The sequence below is a fragment of the Tympanuchus pallidicinctus genome, unplaced genomic scaffold (assembly GCF_026119805.1).
Source record: "Tympanuchus pallidicinctus isolate F22 unplaced genomic scaffold, pur_lepc_1.0 scaffold28, whole genome shotgun sequence".
In the NCBI taxonomy this organism is placed as follows: domain Eukaryota; kingdom Metazoa; phylum Chordata; class Aves; order Galliformes; family Phasianidae; genus Tympanuchus; species Tympanuchus pallidicinctus.
Window position 1 is genome coordinate 551478 of NW_026294745.1, and position 25019 is coordinate 576496.

Here is a 25019-nt window from a genome sequence, read left to right on the forward strand (position 1 = left end):
GCGCGACCAAAATGGATGGAGCTGCCTGGTGCAGCGGTGGCCCATCCCTGTCCCCATCCCCATTCTGGTAGGTTTGGGAAGAACATTTGTACCCATACCCTAATACGCAACCTACCTGTCACTCAGGGGGGGAAGCTGCCAACTTTATGGGGCAAATAACATCACACAGGTGGGGAGCAGTGCCACCAGTGCCACACAGCTGATGGCATCGAGTGGGGACACCACTGGGCTCAGCGCTGCCCCAGTGCACGTGGGGCCATGGCCCCTAATCCTGGGGCTTTGGCGCACGCCCCGCACACATGTGTGCATCTCACCCGGTGCCACGGCAGGATTAACAGCTCAGCATCGTTAGGAGGTTATTTATAAGTGCCCCTCCGTGCCCTAAAATCTGCGGGGTGAAGTCAGGATGGGGGTGGGACAGCGGGTCCCTACAGGGCTGGGTGAGAACCACAGCAAGCAAACAAAATCCAGAGCACACATCCAGTGACATCCTGGTTTTACTTTGGGAAAAACACCATCCGGACACACAGCTTGCAGGTTTTGTGGTTTGGTTTTTTTTTTTTTCCTTTTTTTTTTCCTTTTTTTTTTCTTTTTTTTTTCCTCTCGTTCGTTTTCTCTCATTTTTAAAACAATATAAGTGCAGACAGCACTTCTCACAGTAGAATATAATGGTCGATTTTAGTATAAAAAAAAACATTCTCAGAGATTTGTAAATGCACTTAGTGCTTGAACAGGCCTTTCAGGGATACAGTACCTCTTTTCTGAGCACAATCACCTTGGGTTTCCTCGGGGTAGTGTTTCTGTTTCCTTGTCTCACCAAAAAACATTTTGCGATGCCTTTTTTAAATGAATAAACCTATTAAGCACATAATGACACAGAGTGAATAACGCAGCAAAATGAGCATTTCTGAACTGCTTAAAAAAAAGAGAAAGAAAAGATGAAGAAAAGAAGCACGCCACGATCCCACCGTGGTGCGATGGCTGGATGCAGTACTGAACGTCGTCCTACATACTGTCTGCCTCTAGAACGGAACAAAGCTATAACAGACAGTTATAAAAAGAAGGGGAAAAAAAAAGAAGGGGAAAAAAAAAAAAAAGAAATTAAGAAAAAAAAAGAAAAAAAAAACCCAAAACCTTGGAAATCTGTACCATGGGCGCAGCGCCGCGGGCTCGTCCCCCTCATTGGCCGGCACCCAAGATGCGCGCTGTGTGCAACTGAAAAAATGAAAAAATAAAGCAACAAAAAAGAAAAATCTGTTCAAGTTTTCAAGTGTTCTTCTTAAATAGCGTCCAGGCTGTCCCCAGTTATGAGCTTTAATCAAAGCAGTGCAAGTTATGGACTTCAGCTAAAGGTGAGCGCGGCGGGACCCTGCCTGCAGCCCGCGCCGTGCGCAGAGCGGAGCTCCTCTCCCTGGATAGCAGCAACTCGTAGCGATTCCCTGTTCACATTCGTGGAAATAAAATGATTTCTGAGCTATATAAGACAAGCATTCCTTCATCCTTGGCTTCCAGCGGGCGCACGCGGTTCGATGAGCCCGGTTCCATGCCAGTACCTGCGGGACCCGTGTCGGCAGCCGACCCCCAACCAACCCCATCACCCCGCAACGGCCTCACGGTGCCGGAGGGCCCGGCCGCCATCCTGGCTTTGGGAAGAGCAGCAGCCGTCCCTTATCTATAGACGGGCAGGCGGATGTGGGCGTGCTGGTGGTCCAAGAGCCTTGGCACAGACACGGTCTCATAGCCCTTGCCCAACATCTGCTCCTTGATGCAGGGCGGGTGGATGTCGTTGATGAGATACTCCAGCGACTGGAGGCTGCTGCTGAGGATGGAGGTGTTGCAGAGCGCCTTGCTGGGCAGCCCCTCGGCCGGCGGCACGCCGAGCTCGCGTGGCACGGGGCCCAGCTCGGGTGGCGGGTTGTAACAGTCGCTGGTGGGGGTCACCAGGACGCTGTTCCACGGCGGCACGAAGTACTGCCCCACCGCGAAGTTGCCGTGCATGCAGTTCAATGGCGACGAGCTCACCTTCTCCCCTGCCGGCCCGTAGGGTCGCGAGGCGGCCGCGCAGGCTTCGGGCGACTTGCTGAGGGCCCCGCTGCCCCCGCTGTACACCCGCAGGTGCTGCTGCTGCTTCTGCTGCCACAGCAGGTAGTCCACGCCGTCGGGGTAGAGCCCCGCTTTCGGCCCCAGCGCCAGGGTGGAGCCCAGCGGCAGCTCGGCTCCCTTGCGGCACTCGGGCAGCACGGCGTAGGCCGAGGCCACGGCGGGGAAGGCGCCGTGCTTGGCCGGGCTGGGGTGGGCGGCCGGCAGCACCGGGCAGGCAGGCTGCGAGGCCTGGGCCTGGCACTGCTGGTTGAGCTGGTAGATGATGCTCTGGATGGAGGGCAGGTTGGAGGGCGGCAGCGCCAGGCCACGGCCCGCCAGCGGCAGCGCCGAGCTCGCCACCGTCACGGTGGGAGGCACGGGGCCCTCCAGCTGCTTCTGGTGGTAGCTCAGCGGGCCGGCGCAGGAGGGGCCCGGGGCTAAAGTGCTTGAGGATGGGTAGGGAGCGACGCCGGCCTGAGCGGGCGACAGCTTAGTCCGCTTGCCCTCCGCGTTCTTCACCACGCTTTTGCTGGAGGCTTTGACGATGGCCAGGAGGCCCTGGTAGCCGCCGGCGTGCACGGGGTAGGGGCTGTAGCGCTGCCCCGTGGTGTCGTACCCATTGACCGTTCGGTTAAGGTGCTTGTGCTGTGGGACCCTGATGTTGGTGGGGAAGATCTTGATGGTCAGCGGGCTGTTGGCCACTTTCTGTGCATAGGCGTCCAGCTCGGCGGGGCTGGGGTAGCGCGGGGAATGCATGGGCGCTGCCGTCTCGCCTGCGGGAGCAAAGCACAGCGTCAATCCCACTCCAAGACCGGCGGCCGTCCTTCCGCCTCACCCCCTCCTCCTCCTTTTCCTCCTCCTTTTCCTTCTCCAACCATCACCCGCCCAACGGAAAAGAGGTCACGGCACAAACCTGCCCCCTCGCGCTTAGAAAGTCACTTCTAAGTGGCCTAAAATAAACCCGGTGTGGAGAATGGAAATGTCACTTTACCCAACGGGGGAATCTTTCTCCGAGATTGGATTTAAACTACATTATACAAGCAATTTCATGGGTGCTTTGCGCTGCTACGAGAACCTCACCAAAAATGGAAAAGCATTGCATTTACCAGCCATAAATCAGCAGTTCCTATAATGAGCACAAAAATGTCACTTTTATGCAATTTTACAGATGAACAAAACTGGTGAAATTAACTGTGGTAACCTACTGTAGTCAGCAAAAGCTACTGCAGAAAAAAAAATTATATATGTATATATTTTTGTTCCTTTCAAACTCTTTCCCAAGCAAGTTTCTGCCATTCTGGTGTGAAAACTCATTTGTCGTACCCATTATACTTTCATTTGGAGTTTATCTTGAGTATCCAATGAGCCACCAACTGTGAAAATGATTAAATCTACAAAATCTATCTAATAGATGGAATAAATTAGGTGTTTAAAATCTGCACATGCGTGTGCACATCCATGCCAGCACATGTGTGCAGTGGGGGGTAGGGTTGGCTTCCAGTTCCTAATGCAGCACTGTGTTGGGACCCCTGCACGGTGCCCATGAATTTGCCTCCATCCATGGTTATTGCTGACATTGCTAAAAAGGAGGAAAGGAGACAGGCCCCAAGGGTTTGTCTTGGGTTTGTCTAGACCTATGGGTCTATCCACTGTCCCATTCCCCAAAACATCCCCACATCTCCTAATGTGGAGAGGGCTTAAGCACTGCCATTGCCCCAAATAGTTGCCAGCACGACCGGTAGCCAACAGCCATCCTCAGCCCACCCCATGCCAAGTGCCACCACGGAGCCCCAGCCCTCCCAGGGACCCTTCCTTGTGCCAGCAAGGCCCGACATTAAAAGCAGCACTTAGGGGGGTGCTGGGGCACTCGCACCCCTGGGCCCTGGTGTACAACAGCCACGGAGGAGTGGGAGCATCCCCAGGGACGCAGAGAGCGAGGCCATGGATGGCCTCCTCTTTCCTCTCCATTAACGCGGCACACCAGTAATTTAAAAGGCAGAATGGAAGAGTGTTCACCGGCCATTTCTCCCATTAAGTTAATGTTATGGGCTTTTTACAGGTGTCTTAAATAGACACTGTTATTAACGAGTATATTAAGCCAATTAAAACCAGGGTGTTTGAGCAGGATTTAATGTTACAGCCTCTAGCAGCTGAATACGGGCATTGCTCATGCTGGGCAAACCCACCCAGTATGACCAGTTCTGGGACCCGGTGGGGACTGGGGGCACCTGCCCAGGAGCACCAAGCATCTGCATTCCCCTTCACGCCGGCACCGCTGTCCTTGGAGGTGGCAGCATTGTGAATGCTCAATTAACATGACACTAATTAGCTGGTGACACTTGCAGAATCCCTAATGAACCCATTCCAGGGAGGGGAGGAGGAGAATACTCCTTTCTGAGCAAAAAAAAAAATTAAAAACAAAAAAGGGGGGATGGATGGAAGCAGCAGCATCGCCCCACACATCACCGCTCGCCGATGGCCCCACGCATGGCTGCCATCAAGCCGAGGGAGAGCCAGGAGCTTCCTTTGTCGCCTTCTTCGCACCAGCTGGGTTGGATTTGACAAGTCACAAATTCAGTGTGTTGTCACATATCAGGGTGACGCACCAAACCCCCACTGGGAAAATTACAGAGCTACCAATTTCCAAGAGGTTCCTGGCGCGCTCGTGCGCGCTGCTGGTAAGCGGCTCCCCCTCTCCAGAGTAATTACTGCTTTCTAACGGGCTGTAATTACTGCGAGATGCAAACTCTCCCGAAGCACCGCCGTCACCCGTCAGGCACAGACAGCCCGCCCGACACTCAGCTGGCCGCTGGCAGTTTTCTCCCCCCCCTTCTTGAAGCTGAACCCTTGGGGACGTCATGCCGAAGGTGGGGGCATGTGGTGCAGCCCCCTCTGCTCCCCGTGGTGAGCACTGGGCTGAACTGGTGAGCAGTTCATCCACGCAGCCAAGGGAGGAGGAGGATGTGGATGATGGAGGAAGCAATGGCTGAAAGGGCAACCTGCACAACACGGGTTAGTGGGCAGGGTGGTGACGGGCTGCCAGTTGGGCCCGATGATCTCGGTGTTCTTTTCCAATCTTAACACAGGCAAGGTGGTCTGATGGCTGAATTTGAAGGTCTTGGAGGTCTCTCTTAATGATTCTCTGAGCAGACATAGTGGTGACAGGCTGACTTGATGATCTTGGAGGTCTTTCCCAACCTTGATGGTCCTGCAGTTCTATGATTCCCACCCTCGCAACACCATTGGTGACTGCCTCTCCCACTGGGTGCCACTGGCCATCTCCTGCCTCCTCTCCCCTTCTCCCCAGATAAAGACAACACACGGCCAGCTTAGGGTTCCCCCTCCCTCCCTGACCTGCTCTATTTTTCCAGCCTGCACTCAATAACAGCTAAATAATTGAATCTGCTCAGCAGCCAAAGATTTGTTTTGAATTTTATTGGAATTTTAAATTGTTTTGTTTCTTCAGTATTTTATTACTGTAAATGGAAAATGCATCGCCTGCAGTAATAATCCTATGGCTTTTTATATTACTCCAAGCTTCTGCTCAAAGCATTATTGGAAAGCTAGGCAGAAATGAGAAGCCATTATAATGGCAGCATAGGCTTATAAGATTACGCCTCCAGCTAAACAACTTTTTACTTTAGCAAATTGGCCACCAAATTCGGTTCAAGACACAGATTTAAAACCTGGGCCCTGACAACGCGGCAATCCAAAATAAATCTTTGTTTATGGATTGGGGCAGCCTCAGCCCTGCTGCGCTCCGAGGGCAAAGCCTGTGCAAAATGTCTGACAAAAGGCATGGGAACGCTTTGGCACCAGTGGCAAGAGAAACTGGAGGAGCCGTGCCACGGTGGTGGGATGTCCCCAGCCAAAGCAGTGTCCTTGCTCTGCTTTTGGCTGCACAATGCTCAGCACAGCACCTGCTGCATCCAAGCATTCCCAGCAGGCTGGGGAGAGGACAAGCAGGACTTTGGAGCACATGGAGGGGACAAGGGCTTGGCAGGGATGCGGTGGCAGCAGCCAGCAGCAGCTATTGCCACACACCCCACGGGGACATGGGGAGGCTCCACTCCTTCCTCCCAAAAGGAATTCCATTCTGCAAGAGCCCACAGCTCACCCAGCTTTGGGATGAGGCGCTTTTCTCCCACGTAGTGGGGAAGTCACAGTGACTTCAGAGCTCCTAAAATAGACCGGCAGTCCCCTTCTCTCTCTGCAAAACAGCGAGCAGATTTTAAGAACCTAAATATTTGCACAACACTTGGAAGAAAACAAACAAAGCGTGGTGAGTGTTGACAAATACACAAATCCCTGATGCTGGGGTCCCAAGTTCCTGTTGACAAACCTTCATAGGTACCAGTGGCACCCTGCTGGCACTGGGGGGACACGTGGGGATACGTGGGGACGCTGCCCTGGCCGAGCTGCACTGGCACTGCCCTTGTTACACGGCCTTCCTTCCTTCCCTGTCGGATTTTGCCGTTTTCCACCCTTTGAAGTGCAGCGGTTTCTATGGTGATCATGTCCCCAGGATGGGTGGTGCAGAGGCCACCGCCGCGTGGCGGATGCAGCGGGGGAGGTCTGCACCTGCCTGGTCCCCAGCCCCCCACCGGCACTGCCTGGGGTGCACAGCAGCCCCATGGCATCCCTTGGTATGGGCTCTGCCACGCATGAGATCCCCTGCTTGCAGAAGTCCCTGTTTGCAGGAGCCCCTCCATTGCAGGAGCACCCCAAACTGCAAGAGCTCCCCAGCTGAAGGGTCCCCATTACTGGGAGCCCCCAGCCCCGCTCTGCACGCAGCTGGCACAAAGCCTCCCCCAGCAGAGCCGCCCCGGTGAGAGAAAAATGCGCACCGGCTTCAAGGTCTTAAATTAAAAACAACTACAGGAATAATAGCTGGAGAAATCCATCTGAATAAACGTAGGTGGCAAACCTCGAGCGGCAGCCACGCAGGAGCCGTAATGTGCAAAGACAACAAAATTCATGACAAAGCACAAAGGGAAGAGCAGGGCTTTGCCATCCCGAGATATTCATCCATTAACACGTTCCCTTTTTAGGCTGACATGTCATTTCAGACGGGCCTTTTTTCCTCCCCTTTATTCTCTCCCTTGAAGGAGCGCGCGGCTTTGCCGAGGCGTTTGCTGAATTGGATCACCTCAGGGCGAGCACTTTATTATCTGCAGTCAAAGCGTCACCACAAATACCAGTCTACACACACATGTGTCACTTTCTATTTGTCTCCTCGCCGAGGTATGAGCACCGCGCGCTGCCGCGGCTCCGTGGCCAGCAGGTGTGGGGATGCTGGCTCTGGGGACACGCTAATGTCACCTCTGTCTTGCTCTAATGGCACCACAATAGCTCCCCAGTTGCACCCCAACAGCGCCACGATGGCACCCCAGTTCGAATCCGATGGCATCCTGGTGCCACCCCAATGCTGTCCCAGTGGCCACCCTGATGGCCATCTCAAAGCCACCCTGATGGTCGTCCTGATGGCACTCTCATGACACCACGATGCTGCCCTCATGCTGCCCTGATGCCATCCCAGCGCCACCCCACTGCTGACCCAACGTCATCTTGATGCCATCCCAGTGCCACCTCACTGCTGACCCAATGTCATCGTGACGCCAAGCCAATGCCACTCCTTGGCTGATGCAATGCCACCCCAATGTTACCCCATGGCTGATCCAGTGCCATCCTGATGCCATCTCAATGCCACTCTTTTGACTGACCCAATGTCATCTTAATGCCATCCCAGTGCTATCCCATGGCTGACACATTGCCAACCAGATGCCATCCCACCATGCAGCCACCAATGGGACCAGGAGGGACCCGTACACAGCCCTGCAACTCACCCCAGCCCCTCACTCTCTGTTATTTGGGCCAGGTGCAAGCCAATGACAGCGTTGTAACATAAGATCTGTTTCAAAACTTGGACTTTTCATGCCAATGGCTGGTGTGACCAATGGAGACCACTGCAAAGCTCCTGAAGCTCCTACAGTTCCCGTTAAGGCACAGGTAGCAAAAAGCCCTGCAAAGCTGAGAAAGAGTGATGAGGAAAAGTCTGAATGCAAATAAAAATCACTCACTGGATGGGTTATCAGAGGCTGAATGCACACAAAGGTTCAGGCTCAGCTCCCTCCTTGACAACCATGGGGTCTCACCTGGAGAGTGACCCCATGCCCACTCACAGCTCCCTCACCCATCCATCTTCCCCCGCACACGTGACCGATCGAAAGTGTTTTTGCAGCATTTCCTGGCAGGGAAAGTGCAAGTCAACAGCACATTTTGGGCATGGCAGTTAATTGAACTCTTTTTTTTTATGGCACGTATATAAATACACAGAACCATCATTAACCGATCCCTTCCAGAAACTGAAAATGAAAGAATTAATCTTATTTCACTCATGTGTAACCCCTCATGAAATTAAAATGATATTTTATGGGTGTGTACAAAAGCAGAGCTTAGCTGCAGCTACTTTAATGAAAATGCCCTTGGTGTAAGTAGAATTGTGTAATGAGAAGCCATTCAATGCGGTTTGATTCCATATGCAATTAAAGAGTTGTATCACTCAGAGGTGAGTTGCAATGGTTGCGTCCCATAGTGCACAGGGACATTTGGAATGCCCCAAAAACAGCTTGGGACCCACATGCAATGCACAGCACAAAGCTGTCCCTATAGCATCCGACCCTACAGCTGTGACGTTTGCAGCACAAGGTGGCGTTTGATGTGAGCATGTCAACCCCCTTTTGTTCCACAACAGGCTTCGGCAAACAAATGGCACTCGTTATCTCATCTTTCTAAAAGGCATCTGCAAAAAATAAAAAGGGAGCAGAGGAGGAGGGAGAAAACACAGCTCAGCAAAGCTCTTGATGTGCGAGAAACAGGTGGGGTTGTTCCACAGCCCTCTGATGCATCAAAGCAAGGACACAGCACCCCCCTTCTCTCGGGCTGCAGTGCTCAGAGGCACTGCTTTGGCCCTCCCCATCTTCCCTGCACTGTGACACCAGGTGCTGCACTGCACTGACCTAGGGACCCTGAGCCAAGCATCCCCAAGGGGATGTTTTGGTGAACCTGGTGGGTACTGGGAGAGAGAGGTGAGGGCATGCAGCCACAATGCCCACATTGAGGGTAGAAAGAGTGAGCAGAGACAGGGAAATATCCCCCTGTTTGCAGCTGGGATGCAGTGGAGCAACCTTTCCAGCCAGCCAGGACTCCCCTGCAGTAATGGGGAAGCTGGGAATAACGAGACGAGCCTGCAGCTGTCAGCACCACAAATGAGGAGGTCAAGAAAGCACCAGTAGGACAAATCCAGCAGGAATGGAGCCTGCTGCCCTCCCAGCCAAACCTGCAGTCCATTGGGGCATCTCGCACCCCACAGCCCCAAGGCTGCAGCACCACGAGCCCCCGGACAACCCTGCAATGGGCAACGCAATGAGAGTTGTTGCAATGGGAATTCATGTCCTTAAGCTTAAGAGCTCAAGGAGCTGCCCATCCCTCCTGGCTAAATATTGATTCCATCCCACAGCCCCCCACTGCCCGGCCAGCTGACAGCAGCGCGGTGAGCTCCGGAGGTGGGCACACAGAAAGGAACACTTAATTAAATATAAGCCATCGCTGCAGAGAGCGAGAAAAGCAAAGAGTTTGGCCAAGCTGAGAGTGGTATTATTTGATTTATAATTTAAATAAAGCTCAGGATTCCTGTAATGCACACGGAATAAAATCAAAAGGGAGCAGCCTGCTGGAGTTAATTGGACGTGATATTTTCCAAAGGATGCTGCTCCTTCCAAAGCTCCTACTCCCTGCTGGAGTGGGGCCCCGTCCCAGTGCAACGTCCAGAACACAACAGCAGTGACAAAACCTGGCTGCTGCTGTGAGCATCGTGGTGCCATCACACAGAGTGGATGCAGTGGGATGATAGGAGGCGGCTGTGCCGGAGCACGGAGCACCGTGTGCTGGGAGTGGGGTGCAGGGAACAACAAGGGGGCGAGGGTGCTGGGACTGCTGCCTCCCACCATGGGCAGGAAAATGAATCTGCTCACCTTCTACGTGAAATTAATACAAAAATTAATCAGTGGCACCGGCAGGGTAATAGGATTTCACAGTGGTGCTGGGCCAGACGGCCGATGTGCCGAGAGCCAGACTCATTTAATATCGACAGAAACAATGCCAGAGGACAGAAATAAGACCCATAAAGATAATTACTGAGATACTCAGGAGCAAATTAAGTAATCAGAGGCACTTCTAAATTGTGTCTCGTTTTAAGAAAATGCTATCTTGTCGGAATAGCCAGGCGGGCGCTGCAGGACGAGCTCCTCCCTGCCCCGCTTACCGCAGGTGCCATAAATAAAGAAGGGAAAATTGTATTCAAAACCAGATGCGTGGCCCTGAATGTCACCTGCAATTTAATTTGAAATAGCAGGAGGCAGAGAGGAGAGAGACATGCTGTATTTTCCCATAATGAGCGGAAACATACGGTCAGCTAAACTTTGATTAAGGTGACCTGGCCAGCGGCAAGCACACAGGGGGAACGTGTCTATGAGCTGTGCTCACTGAGGATGGGGGGAATGAACCCCTGAGTGTGGTTCTGCCCCAGGGGTGGGGGCCCCCAGTGCCCGTGCACTCCCCCATCTGCTTGGGTCCGGTTGTGGTGGCAGCTCTGCAAGCTGCCTTTACTGCCAGGAATGCCGTTCAGGGATCCTGGGGCTGGAGACCCATCTTGGGACATGGGTGGCTGTCACTGCTGAGGGTGCTTTGCTGCATGGCAGCACCACTGTTCAGGCTTCAGCTCCCCAGACAGTGTTGTTTCGGCACCTTCTCCATTTCAGGAGCTGGGAAATGACATTTCAGCAGGATGGGAAAATGACAGGGAGCACTGAATCCCCCACACCAGGCTATGGGGTGGTGCTCCATGCCAAACGGGCTGTGACAGTCCCCAGCCCTCAGCCACCCCTGGGCGCACTATAGGCACAAGTGGGTGCATCCTGACCTCAGCATCACAGCAAACACAACACAGAACAACCGGTGCTGCGCTCCTGGGGTCCCCACTGCACCCCACTGGGGCCTGCACTGCAGGTCCTGGCCTTGAGGGCACAGCTCCACTCATTAGCACATGGCACCAAGGAGTGCCGGGAGCCGCAGCCCTCGCGCCAGCCCTGTGCTGCTGCTCAGGCATGACGGATTAGGAATAATTTTACAAGAGCAACATTCATTTTCCTTCCAGACACTAATAGGGAAGAGACCTGAGCAGCACGGATTCAGCACAAGCACATGGGCTGCGCCTGCTACACCGAGGCCACGGAGAACCGAAACCTCAATGGTGCCTGGGCACAAAGTGCTTGGGGTCCCATCCGCCCCAACACAACAGCCCCAACTCCCACGTGTACCCCTGGGTGCCACCCTGTGCTGGTGATGCCCAGGTAGAGGGGAAAACATCTCCAGGAAAATACAGATCATTAAACAAATGCCTAGGGGCTGTCACACACTAACAAGCAGAGCTTTAGCAGCTGATTTGTCTTCAGCCTGCAATGTTTAAAAATCCAACTGAGACCAGCAGAAAAATATCCACTCCCCTCTTTAAAACACACATTCATCACTTGAGAATCTTAATGCGTCTTTCCCAGCCGGGGAGGTCAAACACGCCTGCCTAAAGCAGGCTCATTAAATATACATTTAATCATGGTTTGGATTGAGAGACAAAGGCTGGGAGAGACAGGTGCTTTACTGGAGTGACCTTTTGGAACCCATTTTAATGTAACTAGTTTACAGCTTATCTGAAAGGCCAGCTCGTCGGGAAGGCGAGCTGCAGCAAAACTGGGAAAGTAATTACGGGGGGAAGGGATGGAGAGAAAAGAGGGAGTGGGGGCTGGAGGTCTGGGAGCTGCAAGCAGGTACCGGACATTGTCTGCCTTGTGCTTTGCAGGCAGTTGCATGAGATTTTCTGAAGTTCCACTTATCAGCCCCAGTGACCCAATTTAATTTGCTTATCTTGTCTTCTTCCTCCCTCAGCCCCCCCACCCCCGCTTCTCCTGCTCTTTTTAATTATCAGTTAAATAAATGTCTTTTCCAATAAGACAAGGAGCATCAAAGCAGCAAGCGGCGCGTGCATGCCCTGGGGATGCTGAGAGCAAGGCACCAGCTTGGCTCCAGAGCATCCTGGACATGGGAGCATCCCATACCTGGGAGCATCCTGGGAGCATCAGAACATCCTACATCTGGGAGCATCCCAGATCTTCAAGAAATCCAGATGTCAGAGCATCCCATGCCTGGGAGCACCCTGGATTTTGAACGTCGCACAGCATCCTAATCCTCAAGGCATCCCAGCTCTTGGAGCATCACGGACCTTGGAGCATCCCAGACCTGAGAGCATCCCATCAGCCCCACGGTGCTGCATGCAATCCCTCCCCTCAGCCCTGGGAACTTACACTTGCGTGGCTCCAGTGCCTTGTTGGGGTTGGGACAGGCCAGGTGCTGCCCAGGTGGGTTCTGGGTTCGCTGCAGGCACGCCAGCATGGTCTGGGAGTCCTGGCCGGCCGCAGCCGCACCGTGCACTGCCAAAAGAAGAGAAACAATGGTAAGGGGGGGGTGGGGGGGTCCAGCCATGAACCTGCACTGCTGGGCAAAGTCTGCATGCATGGAGGCTGGGAGCTCTTGCACCCACTGCGCAGGGGTCTTTGCTCTTTTGGAGATAAATAAATAAGTATGGAAGCCTTAAATAAATATGAAGCTCTATAAAATAAATATGAAGGGCTCAGTGGGTGGTTGGTGCTCCCCGTGACGCTTTCTGCTCTTCCTGCAAGAAACAGAGCAGCTCCTCCTGCTCCCGGGGACAGCTGCAGCCATTGGATGCACAGCAGGGATTCGGCCTGCAGGCAGCAAAATCCCGCTTGGTTCCTGGGGTGTGCCAAAATCCGGCTGGGAAAACTGCAGGGGTCAGGCCAAAAGCATCTCCACCACTGATCTGTGAATTGCACGTCCTGCACACAGCATGTCCTGCAGGAACCACAGTGATCGCCTCCCGCTGGCACGGCAGCAGCACTGTGCGCAGAGCAGGCAGCAAACCCATCCTCAACTGCAGCTTCTGGTCCGCGTGAGATGTCAGGGCTGCATGTCACAGAGGGTGCCTCGCTTCCCCAGCTCCATCACAGCCTGGTGCTTCGGGTGCTTGGGGTAAGCACTGCTCACCAAGCTCCATCCTCACCCCTTGGAACGCTCCCTCACATCCACCTGGTAGCAAACCACTTCTGCCCATCTCTGAATTGACCAGTATGGGCTTGGGACCACAAGCTCCTGCCTCCAACACTGCAAAATTCAGGAACAGAGACTCTGAGAGCAAAGTGTGAGGAGCAAGAGGCGAGGAAGAGCCATCACACACGGAGCAGGTGTCTGGAGAACCCAAATGGTGCTGTTTTCTCCTAATAATGAAGTATTCATGAGTAAAAGCCTTTTTCACTACTTTCTTAAGATACTAATTTCACAACAAGCGCCTTGTTACCATGCAATTATTCCAATCTTGCATTTCTCCCAGATTCCATCTGTCCTAGCGCTCTCTAAATGAAAGACAATCATGTAACCACCTTTCATTATTCACTATTTTACTTTCAGCAAAGGTACCCTGAAAGAAATGATTTCCTCTGAAAGGGACTTTTATTCAGTTTCAAAACCAATTTTCTCCTATTACTGTCTTAAAAAAAGGAGGAGGGGGGGCAGGGAGGTGTTTTTATTTCGCGCATTACATATCCTTTGTTAATGCAGCTCGCAGTAAAAGCAGCCGTATCCATTTTCTGGCTTCGATTTCTGGTAATTTTAAAATATGCCATTACAATCAGGCAGAAATTATACAGTTTGAAAAGAGAATGAAGTGCTTCTTATTCAGAGCCTGAGCACACTTGACTGCTCGGGAGCTGGCGTCGCCCCACCGGGGCCGGGCTCGGCTGCATCCCCAACTCCCAGCGGATGGCTTTGGCCATGGGGCCGAGGATGGGACCCCCACCCTGGGCCGTCACCATCGGGATGACGGCAGCAGACATCACCTCAACCCCTGCGCTGCCCCAGAAAGCCACCTCGTCCCTGCATCCCATATGGGTGGCTCGGGTCCGAGCCTGGCACCAGGCTGAGCCCATCAGCCCCCCGCACAATGGGCATCTGTCCGCTCGGTGGCATTTTGTTAATGCCGCCCAGAAAAGCCCTTGAATCAGCTGATGGGAATTGGACGCTGCGCCGTTCAAATGCTTACCGCCAGCTTAGTTAGCTCCATCTGCATTTGAACTAATTCCAATCAGCAGGATCCGATTTAGTTCAAGCTGCTCTGGCTCTTTCATGGCAAGAAAGGCAACACTCAGCAGTTTTCTGCCCTGCCCCGTGTCGCACAGCCCCTGCCCAGCCCACGGCCACACAAATCACAGCAGGGCAAAGGGCTGAGGATGGAGCTGCCCGGCCCTACAGCCCCACGGCGCTGCAGCAAAGGGCCCCAGAAGCCATCTTCCTTCCACTGACGGGATGGGGACAAGGACAAGGCTGGCCCCGAGCCAGCGAGGCCCCAGCAGGTGCTGTCACTGCGGTGTGCCAGCACAGGGCACGTCATCACCCATCACCCAGGGGCGTGCAGGGAGCAGGAGGTGACACTGCTCTGCTCCCATAGGGTTGGGGACGCCGCGTCCCCACCATCCTCCTCCTCCTGCCTCCATCCCAGCTCCATTCCCACTGCCTCACTCCCCGCCCCCCACCCCGCTAATTTCCAAGCCCTATCGCTCCATCGGACTATTTATAAACCCAAGGTCTTTGTGACTTTAATTTAAAAAAAAAAAAAACAAAAAAAAAACACCCTCTGTGTCTAAAGCTCCAATGACAGAAGGGTTTGGCACCTTCTCTGACATCAGAGGCCGATAAGAAGGTCTTATCTCCTCTGAGAGCCCCACGAAGGTCCCTCCAGCGAGATAAGGCCAGCGCAGCTGTCGATAGAGGCTTTCATAGGCGAGGATTTAGATAAAAGAAAATGTGACAGGAGGGGGGGGGGGAAGAAAGGGAACTTTCAAAGTCTCAGCCTGAATTGGGTCTGTGCCGTTCGCCTCAGCAGAACAATGAATAAAGGGGATTGCAGAAGCTGGCCCCTTGTTAGGGAAAGAAAGGGCCGTGTCTGCTGCTGCCTTGCATCCCTGCCCAGCGCTAACGAAGCTGAGCGGGCACCGCGTCCCCAGCACACAGCCTGGCTGGGCAGCGGGCATAGAAACCACACAAAGGGAATCTGGGGGTGATGGAGAGGGGCAGAACGAGGATGCTACGTGACCTTGTCATTGAGCCACACGGGGCGTCTGGCAACGGGAACGGGGCAGGAGGAGGACACACCACACGATGCCGACAGCGCAGCGCAGGAATGAGTGAATGCAGGAAAGGTCACCCTGCGGTAAATCACGGGGAGCGTGAGATAAAATAGAAAAGAAAGTTTGATGACACCTTGCCCAGGGCTGCAATAAAGCACGGCACGCTGCTGCTGGCCGCCCACGACCTTCCCCTCCACACGGCAAACGTCTCCAGCAGGGCTGGGCTGAACCGTGCGCCCTGCTCCCCTCCGTGCTCCAGCCCCGGGCCTTTCAGGGGGCCCTGTTAATAATTAAATGTTAATCTAAAAAGCAATTTTAGCTGCGGTGCTGCAGATCTGGTTAGAGATTACATTAGCATGTAAGAGTCAAGGGTAATTTTCTCTAACCCCTCTTGTGATCTTTAAAACCCGCAGATCTTAAAGCGACACCAGCTCCTCTGATTAAAATTGGAAGCCGGGGTTTGTGGTGGATAATGATGCTGAAAGTGATTATTCTGGGTTAGGGTGTGGGGTGCAAGGCTGTGCGGTGCTCTGTGGGAATAGTGAGCAGTGAGGCACATGGATGGGACCCTGGTGTGCGAAGAGCACATTCCCCAAGCTCAGGTTCAAAGCCACAACCCAAAACCAAGCAGGCACATGTGTGAGGCCCCACGCTCCTCCATGTGCTGCATCACATGAGAGATTGGGGACTGAAGGCAAAGAGGGAGAATGCAGAAGGGAGGCACTGGCTGCAACCCAACACGCCATGCGTGGGGACAGGATGGTTCCTGCATGGGGACATGAGGACAGGTACATGGCCTCAGCGCTCAGAGCAGGGTTGCTCATTCAACACAACAAGCATCTCTACCCATGGCATGCCCAGCACCTGCCTTTCCTTACACAGGAAACATTTTGTTGCCCTTTCCCCACCCCCTCCCCTTTAAGAGCCTCCAATCCACCTCGAGCAACACAAGCGAACAGCAAGGAGATGGGGACTGATGGGCATGGGGACCAAAGGACGTGGGGATGGGGACTGTAACAATGCAGCTCCATCCCAGCTGCTGGGACAGGGCAGGACAGGGCAGCACAGCCTGGCTGGCACCGCCTGTCACCAGCATCACCAGCTGCAACAAGCACCCGAGTGTTGGAGCAGCACGGAGATGAGAGGGAGCTCTGAGCATCCTAGCAGGATGCAGAGTGGGACCCACGCAGGCAGCAAGCCGACATGAAAGAAGAACATAAAGCCCACCCAATAGCCTTCTGCTTGCATGCAGGGCCACAAAAGCCGCGATGACCCTGCGAGCCGAATGGCTGCGGGAGCACAAAGCACAAATTGAATCAGAGGACAGAAGTAAATTGCCTCCTGACTGTTACAAATGATCTGATGGAAGAAATAAGGTATCAGATGCGTACGTAACAATGGAATTAAAAAGAAAAAAACAATTCGAGTGCTATTGAGCATTTGCAGACATCCTTGCGGAGGGCTGGGGCGGCCTGGTTAAATTTATGTGTCAGCTTTAAGGAGGCCTCTCATCAAATGAGCTATTTTGGGCAGAGATTAAAGATCTATTTTCGCCGTGAGCGGGAACAGCTCTCCCTAACAGGTTAATGATGATTCTGGAAAGCGGAGCGGCCCCTGTGCTGTCTGTGCCCTGATGGAGATGGGGGCTGCAGGGTTGGGATGGCACCAGGGCCGTGGTGTGGACGGGACACATGGCTTTGTGGTTTGGAGGGTCCTCAGCTCAGCACACAGGGATGCTGGGCTCCACAGCCTTCTCTAACCATTCACCATGCTACGCCCTGGGGAATTCTCCCATCTATGGCACCCTTGGCTGATCCATTCGATGTGCCCAGCTCCATTGTGGCCATCTGCCCACCACTGCCAGGTCCCGGGAGGTTTCCAGTCCACAGGGAGCTGCCAAGGACACCTGCAGGCAGCATGTGCTGGATTAGCAGGGCTTAGCTCCAGCCAGCTCAGGAGAGACGCCCACACTGTCGGTGCAGGGAATGAGCGGCCTCAGTGCAGCTGGGGATGGGGAGGAGCACGGGGACAGCCACTACTGGGATAGGAACAAAACGCCAGCACCCAACAATGAAGCAGAACTTTCCTTCATTTCCCATTAGAAACAAAACCTCGCTGTCCAACAGCATTCCAGCTAAGGACGCAGCAGCAAACAGTCCACAAAGCCCTGTGGAACTTGGAAGCATCCCCACAGGACATGGGTAGCCATGCAGAGACCTGCGGCATTGTGCAGCCAAGACCCGTTCCATCCTGAGCTCAGCGAGCCCAATATCTGTCCTAAAGCCAAGGCCGAATCCATCCCTTGGAACCATCCCTGCTGGGATGGGTACGGCTGTACCCACAGCCCTGGCCACCCATGGCAGCACCGCACGCAGGGCAGGCGCGCGTCACAACCGCAGCCCCGAGCGGCGGAGCTGTGAAAGAATCCAACGAAGGAATTCAGGGTAGATCGCGCCGCCGAAATTACTATAATCAAAGGCTTTCACAAAGGCTTCAAATGCAACCAATTACCCTGAAAAGGCAAGGCAAGAAAGAAAACAAATTAACGTGTTTGCACAGAGCTCCGGCGGCAGCGCGCCCGCCAACCCGCACCCTCCGCACGACCCCGGCCCGGCCGTCCCCGCGTCCCCGTGCACACAAAGGGGCTCTGTGCTGAGGTTGTGGGGTGGCCGTGGGCAGACCCCCGGCACAGCTCCTTTCAAAGGCTCTTTGAGGCCGCCCCGCGCCCGGCAGATGGAGGCCATTCACGGCGTGGGCTCCGCAGCCCCCTGCGCCCGCCGCCCTCGCCTAATTAAGTTATGCTTCGTCTGCGCCGCGAGGCTGGGATGGGGAGGAGGGAGGGAAGGAAAACAAAAAAATCAACTTCTTCCTTTTAATATCTAAAAAGAGTCCGTCCCCCTAAGTCTATTTTGTAACACAAAGCTCCGGGGATTTAAACCTTTCTCACCCGGAGAGATGGAAATGAATGGCGCTCTTTAATGAGCCGGTTCAGCAGAAAAGATAGATTTCTGAGATTACTGTAGGAATTCTTATAATTGATGTGTACTTTTGTAACGAGGATTATAGCACCATCCGGTCAAGTCACGCCGGCTCTTTCCCCTCCCCTGCTCAGCCCATGCGCCTTCCCCAGGGGGGGAGCAGAACGGCTCCCGTCAACAAGAAATTAAACAGCCTTCTCTTATTTAGCCGTAGATAATGCAACGCAACCGCTGAATAGGAAAATGAGGCATCTATCAAGATTTATATATTTGTTTTACAAAGACCTACTTTCTCCTGCCTGTTCGGCGAGGCCAGATGAGCCGCTGAATGCAAAGTAATTAAAACGAACACAGAACAATACGCGAGCCCTGCGAAGAACGCGGAGTTTCCCTTTTATGTTTATAGCAATTGTATGAAAATGTACAACACGGAATGGCAACAGCTGACAGCCGAGATGAAGCAGACATGATTGCGAGTTGGCTTCCTCCCGCCGCTGATTGGCATTAATTGTGTGCGTTTGCAAAGCAGAACAGAAAGTCTGACATTAGCTTCAAGCGAACGTTTCTTTCTAATAGTCTTAATGATTACGACGAGCGCTGATGATCATTGCGGTGCCGTTAGCGGCGCTGCGTCGGGCTGTCCCCGTCCCTATGGGATGTGTGCTGTGGGGCTGCCCCACATCCTGACCTGGGTGCTGCCCGCTGGTAGAGATGGGAAAGCAGCATGCCAAGAACCTCCAACCCGGAGCCTGTTATTAAAAGCTGACTAATTAAACCTAATCCAAGTTTTCATCGCCGGCTCTTTGCTGGGCTGGGTGGTTTGCTGGACGCCCTTTGCGATGCTCAGTGCACGGCCACGACGTGCAGGACCCTCCCAGCCCCGACCCATCTAGGTTTGCACTGAATCATGGACATCCATCAACCATGTGAGCACAGCGCTGCGTGGCACGGGCATCCAGCTGCCCTCCAGTGCGGCGCAGGCGACAGTGATGTCCCCTGCCCTGAGCCCTGAAGCTCTGTGGGCTCACACCTCATAAACCCCACTACGAGCGGATAGGAAATATTCACTGTGTGAGCACGGCCCTTGCTTTATCAGCCATTGCCTCATAAAACCCAGGGCTGCCATGACAAAGTAGGGCTGCTCTCAGTGTGTCATTAACAGGCACGGTGAGACGTGGCCCCGGTGTCAGCATCCATCAGGTCGGGTCCTCCCTGGCCCCATATCCCCACATGCAGCCCACAGGCACAGCCACAACTCTGGGCTGTACCACCTGCACCGGCCAACGCTTTGCCAGGCTCAGGGAATTCCCACATCCCTCAATCGTTCCCAAATGACAAGAAATCAAGGCGTGAGCCCCTCCTCCTTTCCTTCCCCCAAAAAAGTCCGTAAAGAAGAGCTATAAAAATGGCTTGTTATCTCACCTAGCGCGGCTCAGACTGTATGTTATTGCTAATTGGGTATAACATCCTTGTCTTGTTCTGCTCTCTGAAGCTAAATCAAGAAAGCACCACTGCTGCGAACTAATTATATCTCTGGACTGCAGACTCCAGCTTGTCTTTCCCTTTATTGAGTTAAAAAATGGTCACTAACCTTAATCTCTCATATCCCCAAGCATCAGGGCTACTGAAAAACTACTGCTTCCCCCCAGTCCTTGCTGGGAGAGTCAGAGCACATGGCCAGGGGGGCTTCGTCTGCTCCTGCTCACTGCTGCTTTTTGCCTTTTTCTTCCCAAAGGGAAACTCAAGCTGCTTGCAGGATGGCATTTTTTAAGCTGAACACTGGTGTGATTGCAGCCACAGCCCTGCAAGAATGGCAGCAGAAGCAGCACCAGGAGAGAGGGGGCTCATCTCCAGCTTGTGCCTGTCCACTGGGATGTCCCCTGCATCCCTGCCCCCATATGGCCACATCCACACAGGGGAGAGAAACCAAAGCACAAATGCAACGCACAGCCACTGTGCTGAGCTCAGCACAGAGCCAGCCCCGTGCCCCATTCTGGGGCAGCCCGTGCAAATGCTGTTAATTTCTCTTTGAAAAGCCAAATTTGGGTTCTCTCCCCCTTCCATGAGCACTATGAATATTTATCTCCGGCAACTAAATCTCTCCGCTGCAGGGTATTAAGGCTTTATTCCTGTTTGGTTACTGCCGATGGTAAGCCAGCCCTCTCTCCAGCCTGCAGCACGACCGAATGACCCGCGGAAGGCAGATGGTGCAGCTCTGGAGCATCCCCTCTCAGGGACGAGGAGCCGTGTGCCCCAGCTTTACCCATGGGGGCAGGGCACCCAGCTCCACCACAGTAACGTGCCCCTCCTCACCCCAGCGCTGCCCTGGGTGCCCATGGGGTGCAGCGCACGGGATGAGGCGCGCTCGCTGTTTGGGGTGAAAACGCTGCTCTGTTCTCTCTCGAGCAAAAGGAGTCCCAGGGGCTATAAAAATTCCCAGCAGGCTCTTGTCAGTCTCAGGTCATTAACTTTCTTTCATTGGGAGTTTGTTTACAGGCAGCCATAAATAGCAGCGCCGGTGCTGAGCTCGGGGCTGCAGGCGGTAGCGGGGCGCAGCACCCCGGGGTGCCCACCAGCACCCTGCCCAGTGCCCCCATACGGCACCCGCCGTCCCCGGCTGCCCTCCCGCTCACCAAGCTGTCCCCAGCCACCCCGTGTCCCCGCCAGGATGGGGACAAAGGACGAGCGAGCCCTGCGATGCGCCCGGCGTCTCACCAGGCACTGCCCTGACCTCATCCAACGGGAGAAATTAATTACCGAGCTGTCGTCACGCCACGGCGGGCTGCTGGGAGCGCAGTCACCAGTCGCCTCCCACCCGGCGTGTCTGGGCGTGGGAAGGCTCTGTGTCCCCAACCTCTGCGTCCCCAATCTGCCGTGCGTCCCCAACCCAGAGAAGACCTTGAAGATCCCCAAACCCGACCCCCACCATTGCTCGCTGACTGCGTCTGGCAGTGCCACATCCCCACGTTCCTTGAGCACCTCTCAGGACAGTGACCCCACCACGTCCCCAGGCAGCTGTGCCGATGCCTGACTTCTCTTTGGGAGAAGGAATCGTTCCTAACGTCCAACCCAGCAGCCCCACAGCGGCGTGTGAACGCACCGGGTGCAGCTCTCGCAGGGACGTGGCACCATCCGGCAGCACTTGGCTGCAGGCAGACACCAGTTAAACATTTACACCCCATCCCAGCACTGCAGCCAACGGGGCTCCCTGCAACTGCGAACCAGGAGAGGAGCACGGGGGTTCACCAACCCCAATGGTTTTGGGGTGAATGGATGCCAGGAGCACAGCCTGCACCAGGCCCACGGGCTCACCTCTGGGCTCATTCCACGGGAAAGGTCCACGGCCACAGCAAGCTTGATTGGATGGATGGAACCCCAAGGACACATCGCAGGGATCGATGCGCTGCCGTCCATCCCTGGACCAGGACCGGCCCCAACCCCAGCCCCACGCTCCCCCACATCTGGGGAAATATCTGTATTTCCAACCTCACGCTCGCACAACCTGTAATCAGAGCAACACAAATAGCCCCTGCTTCCCATGTAAATTAAAAACACCCATTAGGCAGATTTCAAAAGATGTCAGTAGGCTTATAATTATACACGACATCCTTCCGAGATAAAAGCGATTACCGGGGATGCAAATCACTTAGCAACCAATCAGTGCCCCCAGAGTGCAAAGCACTGACCAGCCATCCATTTTCGCCTCGTCCTTTTATTCCCTGCATCGAGCAAATACAAACACAGATAAAGAGAGGCACAATAGCTCTTGACACGCAAATAGGTTAACATAATAAAGCCAGCTTTAGCCGGCTCACTCGAGGGAGAAAAGCAATTCTCAGGCAAGCAGGAGGTAATAAAACAGGGCTTTTGTGTTCCTGGCTCCCATTCTCACCCCTGCGCCAGCTTTGCTGCATTAGCTGATAGGCATCGCGGTTTGATTGAATTACCTTTCATGAATATTAGCTTTTTGAGGAATGCGCAGGCAGAAGAAGAAGAGAAAGAAGCAACGTCTTATTCTTGCATGCATGCATGAGCCCGATGCAGACGGACAAGCACAGAGCCGGGCTGGGGGAGGGGGTTCGGGGTCCCGGAGCGGTGATCACCCCCGGTATGGGCAACCCCAGAGCTGGGGGGCTCAGGGTGCTCGGCCCCATGGATCTGAGCTGGGCAGCCCTGTGGTGGGAAGGGGCACGGCGAGGCCTTAAGGCAGCCGTGGGCACCAAGAGGCTCCCACCGTGAAGGACCCCAACCCCGCCGCCCTCCAGGCTCTGGGTATGGGCACAGCACGTCGTGCCAAGGTCGGGTCACCCGGGGCTGTGACTTTGACGCCCAGCGAGCTGTGGGCACCTCGCTGCAGGCAGAACCGAAGCGCGGTGCTCAGCGGGCAGCGCTGATGGGGACAGCATGGGGGACACGGCTGTCACGACCACGGGAGCCGGTAACACTCATCCGAAGGTTGCAATTAAAATCCAGCACGTCCCCGCTCAGCCACGATGGGTCAATGGTCCCCAATACAGGACCGTGGGTTTCTCCCTGCTCCATCCTCGGGCCGAATACCCACGCGGAGCCGCTTCGATTGCTCACACGGTACTCGGCTGCGGCGGGGCCCATGGTACAGCCCGTGCTGACCTACAAACGGGCACAGAGCCTCGGGATCCACGCATGGAGCATCGCTCTTCCCTTTCTCCACGCAAGGTCACGAGAGGACCCCGAGTGGGACTGTTTTTGGGGTGCCCGACCCCCACACCGCCAGCGGGAGGCCCCAGTACTGAAAGTTTGGCTGGGAAAGAGGGGGAGGCAGCTTCCACCTGCACGGGGAGAAAGGCGCTCGGAGGGGGGTTGGGGGGAGGATATCACTGGGATGCTTTGCTCGCCTGCAAGCACAACCCCGCTGCAGACGCACGGTGAGGCGCAAAGCCGACGAAATCAGCCACAAAATCAGCACGAGCCGTTCCCAGGGAAAGGCCGAGCTCCTGCCCTGAGCACTTCGCACCCACGGCCGCCTATACACACCCTATATATACACGTGCGCACGTCCGAGAGCTCTCTGCGCACACAGCCCGACACGGACAGACACACAGAACACGACCTCCCGGCTCCGGGGCGCTGCACCCTGGGGGGGGAGGGGGGGAACCCGGGGCTCGGCTCCAGCCCCGCAGCATCGGGGTATCCCCACCCCACCCCCCCCGCCTCCATCCCGGCCCCACCGTGCCCCCCAACCCGGCTCCCGTGCCCCGTTACCGTCAGAGAACGATCCGGGCCGGTTCCGGTCGCTGCGGTGCGGGGCGCTCCGGGCCGCCCCCCCCGGGCCGCCCCCCCCCCGTGCGCGGCCAGTGTGGGGAAGGGGGGGGTGAGCGAGCGGAAAAACCACGGGAAGGTCCGAAAAATTATAAAGAATAAGGTCCAAATACGGGGGGAAAAAAAAAAAATACGGTCCGGATGGGAAAAAATGGTCCAAAGAGGGAAAAACGCAGTCCGAATCGGGAGAAAATACGGTCCGAATAGAGGAAAAAAATATATATCAGAGGTCCAAATGGAAGATAAAAATATTCAAGGTCCAAATAAGAAATCGAAAATTTAAAGGTCCAAATAGAGAAAAAAAAAAAAAAAAATTAAAGGTCCAAATAGGAGGAAAATAGGAACAGACGTGAAGCCGGTTCACAGGGCGGAGGGAGCCCCGGGAGCGGCGGGCGGCGGGGCCATGGCATCGCGGTTCTCCTCCTCCTCCTTCTCCTCCTCCTGCCGTCCTTTGTGCGCGGCGCCGGGTGCCGCGGCCGCTCAGCGCTCCATGGCGGCGGGGCCGGGCCGGGCTGTGCGCGGGGCGCGGCCCCGGGGCGCTGCTGCCTCCCTCCCGCCCGGCGCGCGGCTGCGGCGACACTGAGCGCCCCGCGCGGGGCCCGGCGGCCGCACGCGGCTCGGCCCCGCCCCCTTCGGCGCGTTGCCGTGGAGACGCCGCCGCGCGTCCTGCGGGGGGGGCGGGGCTTGGCGGCCACGCGGCTTTTTTCGCGGGAAAATTCGAAGCGGGGGCACCGCACTCCTTTCCCCGCCCGGCGTTGGTTGCGCGGGACTACAACTCCCGGCGTGCCCCGCGCGCGGCAGCCGTGCTGATGTGCCTCTGGGCGCCGCGGGGCGCGATGGGAGCTGTAGTTTTGTTCAACAGGTGCGACGGGGACTCGTCGTTGTGGGGATCCCTGTACCGGCGCACATTGGATGGCCGCCCTCAGGGTGGCACAGCCTCCATTTTCTTTCATAAGGTGCAGTGTGAAATCACGCAGGAAAGGTCAAGCTTACCCCACGTACCTTGTTCAACCCCATATGCCCTGTTCAAGGCCATGTGCCCTTTTCAACCCCCCATGTTGCCACACGACCCCTCCCCATGCGGTAGAGCTGATTTCCATGTGCTCCTCCGACATCTCAGCCATCCTCCATTTAAGGGCACAAGCTCTGCGTTCTCCACTCCCCTTCGCTTGCACTGATTGCTCACTCGCTGTCTCAGCACAGCAAAAGCTCTCCTTCACGCTGTGTAATGTCATCATTGCACCACACCTCCAGGCTCACAGCCATGAAATGGGCATCATTCCCTTTGCCACTTGCTCTTGGTCCATAGCATTTTGCCTTTATCCCAAAACTCATTGCCCCGGGGCAACCC

The 25019-nt window shown here is 55.0% G+C and overlaps 1 protein-coding gene across 2 annotated transcripts; it reads right to left on the bottom strand.

The window, feature by feature from the left end:
• Nucleotides 1-538: 538 nt before the first annotated feature.
• Nucleotides 539-24185, bottom strand: FAM222A (family with sequence similarity 222 member A). Of its 2 annotated transcripts, XM_052691281.1 has the most exons (3): nucleotides 23612-24185; nucleotides 12498-12623; nucleotides 539-2855 (listed from the first exon to the last, which is right to left on the bottom strand). In XM_052691281.1, the coding sequence occupies exons 2-3, from the start codon at nucleotides 12583-12585 to the stop codon at nucleotides 1669-1671; spliced, it is 1275 nt and encodes a 424-aa protein (XP_052547241.1). In that variant the 5' UTR covers nucleotides 12586-12623; nucleotides 23612-24185; the 3' UTR covers nucleotides 539-1668. The 2 variants fall into 2 exon arrangements, with proteins under 2 accessions (XP_052547241.1, XP_052547240.1); XM_052691280.1 differs by lacking the exon at nucleotides 23612-24185 and having other exon boundaries at nucleotides 12498-12640.
• Nucleotides 24186-25019: the final 834 nt, after the last annotated feature.

Excerpts from the sequence above, each read along its gene's own strand:
- FAM222A (XM_052691281.1), bottom strand. The coding sequence starts at position 12,585 with ATGCTGGCGTGCCTGCAGCGAACCCAGAACCCACCTGGGCAGCACCTG. Across the intron at positions 2,856-12,497 it reads GGCACTGGAGCCACGCAAGT|GCGAGACGGCAGCGCCCATG; the intron begins GTAAGTTCCCAG and ends TTGCTCCCGCAG.